The sequence below is a fragment of the Propithecus coquereli genome, unplaced genomic scaffold (assembly GCF_000956105.1).
Source record: "Propithecus coquereli isolate 6110/MARCELLA unplaced genomic scaffold, Pcoq_1.0 Scaffold300, whole genome shotgun sequence".
Classification (NCBI taxonomy): Eukaryota; Metazoa; Chordata; class Mammalia; order Primates; family Indriidae; genus Propithecus; species Propithecus coquereli.
This window is the reverse complement of record NW_012148620.1, coordinates 1572480-1578193: the sequence shown is the minus strand read 5'-3', so window position 1 is coordinate 1578193 and position 5714 is coordinate 1572480. Positions and strand designations below refer to the sequence as shown.

The following is a 5714-nucleotide window of genomic DNA, read 5'->3' as shown; positions in this document are numbered from 1 at the left end:
CAATCAGGCAGTGCAACCATGGCATTTCACATGTGCTACTACTACCCGTGTAGCTGAGTCTGTATTCAGGAGTGAGGCCCTTTGTAGGCTGTGAAGCAGCCGGGATGCTGACTCAGTGTGTACAGGGACAAATGAGTAAAGGCCCAACTTAAAGAAATACTAGCCTGAAGTCTGGAAGTAACTTAATTTTACCAATAAGGATAGAATAATCTAGAGACCATACTGTCTAAATGAGTCGCTGCAAATCTTTTTTTTCTTGGATGAAGGTAAGATCTAAGAGAGGAATAAATAATTTTCAAGTTCTCTGAACATAAATTGAGACATTTTACAATTTCTGCAATTTGACTTCATACCACCTATAAGAATATGATGCAGGTGAAAAAGAAATAAGTAGAATTCTCTAGAATTTATCACACAGACATCAGCTGACACCTCCTCTTACCCAGCCTAACACCTACTCTCACCACTTAACTAAGGTTACTTAGTGTTGCTCTCCTCAATTAATTCTTATAACGAAATCCATCTCTATCTATCAAATGGAATCTGTTTATAAGTTCTCTACAATAATTTGTAACATTTTTTTCAAGAAGACACCAGCAATCCCCAGGGTCTCACAGCCAATGGAGAATATTCACATCGATTAAAAGAAATACAAGATAGTTTCTAGGGTCTAGTCTTATTAGGCTTTTGGCTATCAAGCCATTTCACCAAGAATTATAGTCCTGACAATTCCATCCATCTTTCCTTCTCTACCTGTGAACTAAAGAGGGAATCAATGATTCATGCATAATAGCTCCCTTAATTATACCAAGGAAGGAACAGTAGTCAGCTTAGGGAACAGAAGGGAAAATTACTACCAGCTCCCTTGCCCCTTTCTAGATAGCACTTTTCCAAGCAGTTACAACAGCCAGTTCTTTGCATATAGCAAAACACAGTAATATGTTAGCTTGTAGGACACTCAAATAAAAATTTAATAGGATGTGAATCTTTAGATTAAATCAGGATGGCTTTTTAAAATCAGTGATGTTTTTAACATCTGTTTACTTACCATTCTGAATATGTGCATTAAGAATGTGCTTCAAATGTTCTATTGACCTAACAAAAAAACGTGCTTCCTTACATGCAGGGAGAAAAAAGAGAAAAAAAGAGGAATCATTTAACAGGTGTTTCTAATACCAATGGAGACTTCTTACACAAATTTCTGCATAAACCTGCCTAAGAATGTTGTAATAAGAACATGGAATTATTAGGTAAGGTGTAATTTTTGATAAGATACCTTCAGTTGTCCCTCTTAAATTCATATGACCTATATAATGATTAATCCCTAGAAACTCCCAGCATATTCATAAAGGCAAACATCTGGATTCAAATTTGCTGTGGTTTGTACATAATAGCAATATTCTCTCGAATAAATACTTGAATTTCATACAAATGTGAAAACAATGAGTTTACATTTGCAAATACAATTCATTCATTCATTCATTCATCATGCAACAAATATTTATTGAGCAACTGCTATGTACCAAGCCCTGCTTGAGCTTACATTCTAGTGAAGGAGCTAAACAATAAACATGGTAAGTAATTATATGTTAGTGGTAATTGCCAAGGAGAAAAAATTAAAGGCGGGAAGGAAGTATGAAACATCAGAGGGGATGTTTGAAAGTTAACTCTTTCTAATCAAGGAAGTTTACATATTAAATCTCAAATACAGTATGTAATACTGATGAAATTATCCAGATCTTTGCTAAATAATTTTGTAGCCTAAACACAGATTAAACAAATCACCACTACCAATACATACTGTGTTGAAAATTCCCCAAAGGTAATTTTAACTGTTTTGAGCCTTATAAAGTTGTGTGTGTGAAAGTGGAATTAGAATAAGGGTTGGATGAGGCATGATGAATATTTAACAGGAAAAAAAAAAAAAAACAAGAAAAAGAGTGACTTATTTTAAATGTAAGCAATTCTAACACCACCAATGACAACACTAATCAAAAGTCAGGTACTCTGCATGCACTGTCTCTATAAACTGCAATAACTTTTTGAGATGACTGCTGTTATAGCCCTCATTTTTGGTGAAAATTGATACGAAAAGTTCAGAAACGTTCCCAAAAGTCACACTAGCTGTGTGCTATGATTACTATTAGTTGTACATAGCAGCAATGGGGCTTGAAGTCAGCTTTGTCTCAGCCCACTGTGCAAGCTGCCTCTGGTTTATAAAATAATGCTGTAAAGCAGACTTTTTTCCAAAATGCCACATTTTTAGATTTGAATCTGGAATTAATTCATTCAGATTTCAGAAATTATGATGTCCTTGTACTAGTCCATTTAATTAGAGAGCCTAAACATGATTACCATTCAGGATGTAGAGGAATCAACTGAAGAGGGTACTTTGAGGGGCATTAAGAGGGTCCCCTGGGCCGGGCGCGGTGGCTCACACCTGTAATCCTAGCACTCTGGGAGGCCGAGGCGGGTGGATCGCTCAAGGTCAGGAGTTCAAGACAAGCCTGAGCAAGAGTGAGACGCCGTCTCTACTAAAAATAGAAAGAAATTATCTGGACAACTAAAAATATATATATAGAAAAAATTAGCCGGGCATGGTAGAGCATGCCTGTAGTCCCAGCTACTGGGGAGGCTGAGGCAGGCGGATTGCTTGAGCCCAGGAGTCTGAGGTTGCTGTGAGCTAGGATGACGCCACGGCACTCTAGCCCAGGCAACAGAGCCAGACTCTGTCTCAAAAAAAAAAAAAAAAAGAGGATCCCCTGTCTTAAAATCACTTTTTGGTCAAGGTTTAATTAAAGACCATTCCTTTATTTAAATTGCTTACATTTTTAGTGTCTTCCTTTACTATGTAAGTGATTACAGTTTTTGGAGGAAGAAAGAGTATCCTTACCATTAACACATTAGCATGAATTAGTTCCCCCGTGAGAGTTCTCTAAAAGAGTGCACCTCATGTAAGGATGATAATGAGTATTGATTTGAGAGGAGTAATTTACCAGAGCACTGACCAGGGAGGCCTAAGTGAAGGACCAATGGGCAAAGAGGAATACCACCATGTGTTTTTACATCTTATTTGATCCTGGCACTGTCATTACAAAAACTGGAGGGGAGGAGATTAAAAAAAAAAAAAACAGAGCTTCAGTGACTCTCCTGAGCCAGACACTGGTGAGCAATTCATCGGGGATCCACATCCAGCTCTCCTCCCTCCAGGCCCGAGGCCTTCCCGCTACGCTGCTCCTAGACTGTGGATGCCCTGGCAGAGACAGTGGCTACCAGAGGTGATGGAAAATGATGCCTGAGCAGTGCTGAGAGGGCAACAAGGCTAACCCTGGACTAAAGTCGACTCCGTACACAATATGCCTTTTTTGGTTGTTCTTCTGAGGCAAATATAAGAGAAGTCACAAAGATATATCTGAACAATCACACAACAATCAGGTTGACACCTGGATCTCCACTCTGACTTTTATCATGACTCTAATATTAAGAATATTCTGCCAGGTAGGTGCCATTTCATGCAGGGATTCAGAAGGAAATAAAAAATGTGCTTGTCACAACCTAATTAGGAGTAGGGCAAACAAAACACACTGGTTTCAGACAGAGGAACCTATGCTTAAATCCTGACACTTACTGAGAAGTGAGTCCTAGAAGGAACTTAACTTCTCTGAGCCCTAGTTTTCTCTTCCTTAGAGTGTGAATAACAACAATACCTATACTTCATAGGTTTACTGTGAGGATTATGAGGTAATATACGAAAAAGACTTAGCACAGTTAACGGTACAGAGACATTACAAGGAAAAAGCCAGTGTTTATAAGCTATTTAATTAAATAGTGCCCACGTAATTATGGTATGAACACAAAAGTAGAATTAACACAAAAGAGGTAACAATCTTACCTCTGGATCTTTATTCCATTGAACAACATACTCCCAGCAGCAATGTGCGTGTAGCACATCTAGCTCAAGGCTACAAGGAAACTGCTCATAGGTTAAATGCAGCAAGTCTGAAAGTCAGAAAAGAGTGGTGATGTTATTTTTTCCTCAGTGAAAACTCAGCCGCATCTCTCCACTCTGGATTTCGTGTATCTCATTACTTGTGTATCACCTGGTATGGCTCCTAAGTCCATCTCCACCTCCGATACCTCAAGGAAACCTCTGTTAATACCTTCTTTGGGTTGATCTGGGTTTTCAACATCTCTTTGTTTATTAGCCAGTTTTAATATTTCAGGGCTGAAGTCTTGTTTAAATATCCACTTGGCTACACTGTCTGCAATGCCACCTACAGTTTGGAGACAAGAAGGAAATGAAAATTTACAACATACGCATAGCAGTATTTGCCAATGGGAGCCAATACAGTGCACGATCAGCATTTCCTTATGAAGAGATCTAAGTGGCACATTCATTTCTGAGCCTGAAGGTGACCCCCAAAAGCCATGAGATTTAAGCTCTGTTACTACTCAACTTGTGGGATATTTGCTATCACAAGGCATCTTTATGCTTTCAGAAAATATTAGATTAATATAAATGCATGTGCATACATGTTTGTAAACCACACACTTTCTATGCCCACAAATTCAAAACACATCTTACCAGACACAGACAAAAGAATGAATACATCTTTAAAACACTGTCACTTAAATTATAAGACATTTGTCTAGGCTCCTGAGGGCAACGTTATATTACTTTTAATAGTCAACTAAATGAAATATTTATGGGCAAAATTTAGCCATAGCTAATCAACATAATATTATACCGTGTTTCAGTCATCATAGTACAAAAAATTGTAAATGCATGCTGGAAAACATTCAAGATGTCTAAAGAGTCCTGTTTATTACCTAAAACAAATTATACATTCTTCTATAATTTACCAAAAGTATTTCTCTTAATCTTTCCTCCTACTTTGATTCAAATCAAAACCTTTCCACAAAAAGAGTGGTTCACAGAAAACTCACAATTATTAGTAAAAATAAATGGGAGCAGTATGCTGGGTGAGTTAATTTCTTATGTTTGGCTTCTAAATCATTTGATAACTCTCATTCCAAAACTAAACCCCTGTTCATATTGCTTAGGTTAATATTCAAATGACGTGTACACTTTCACTCTTTGGCGCCATCTATGTAGTGAGTTTACAATTAAAAACTTGCCACAAGTCTTATAAAGAATGAGAAAATGAGTGAAATAAATAAAAATCTATAAATACCTGGGTATTTATAAACCTAGACATACAGTCATTCTAGTATCAAATAGGCATAGAGCTACTGATAAGAGTAAGCACCCAAAGATAACCCAAAATACAAAGTGTTTATGTTCCTGCAAGACATAAGTACATGAATTCAAATGACTCCAGGATAGTAGAAAGTGATGCATCAGAAAAGAAGAATAAAGTGTTGTGGGTATTAGGAGGAAGAAGGGAAAATCTGTAGTTAGTGGATCATGAAAGGGTTCTTGCAGGAGGTGGCATTTGAGCTGCCCCTTGAAAGATGAGTAAGATTTAGCTGTCCATGAGTGGGAGAGGCAGGGAAATGGAAGAGGACAGGCTCAGATCCAAAGATGGAAGTCACAGAGATGCTTCATTTTAACTAAAATCTAGGAAGCAAGCAAGAAAGAAACGGAAAAATAAGTTGGATTCAAACTCAAAAGTTACTGAAGGGCAAGCTTAAGAGTTTATACTCTGAGCAGTTCTCAAATGTATTAGTCTCATGATCCCCTTAAATTCTTT

General features: G+C 37.5%; 1 protein-coding gene across 1 annotated transcript in view; it reads right to left on the bottom strand.

Moving 5' to 3' along the window:
* The window catches only part of RAB3GAP2 (RAB3 GTPase activating protein subunit 2 (non-catalytic)), a 131698-nt gene that overhangs the window by 11620 nt on the left and 114364 nt on the right, over window positions 1-5714 (bottom strand). The window contains exons 19-22 of the mRNA XM_012649670.1: window positions 4101-4274; window positions 3893-3999; window positions 1049-1115; window positions 46-107 (exon numbers count right to left, since the gene is read on the bottom strand). Of these exons, the coding sequence (XP_012505124.1) occupies window positions 46-107; window positions 1049-1115; window positions 3893-3999; window positions 4101-4274 (410 nt within the window). The remainder of the gene's footprint in view (window positions 1-45; window positions 108-1048; window positions 1116-3892; window positions 4000-4100; window positions 4275-5714) is intronic.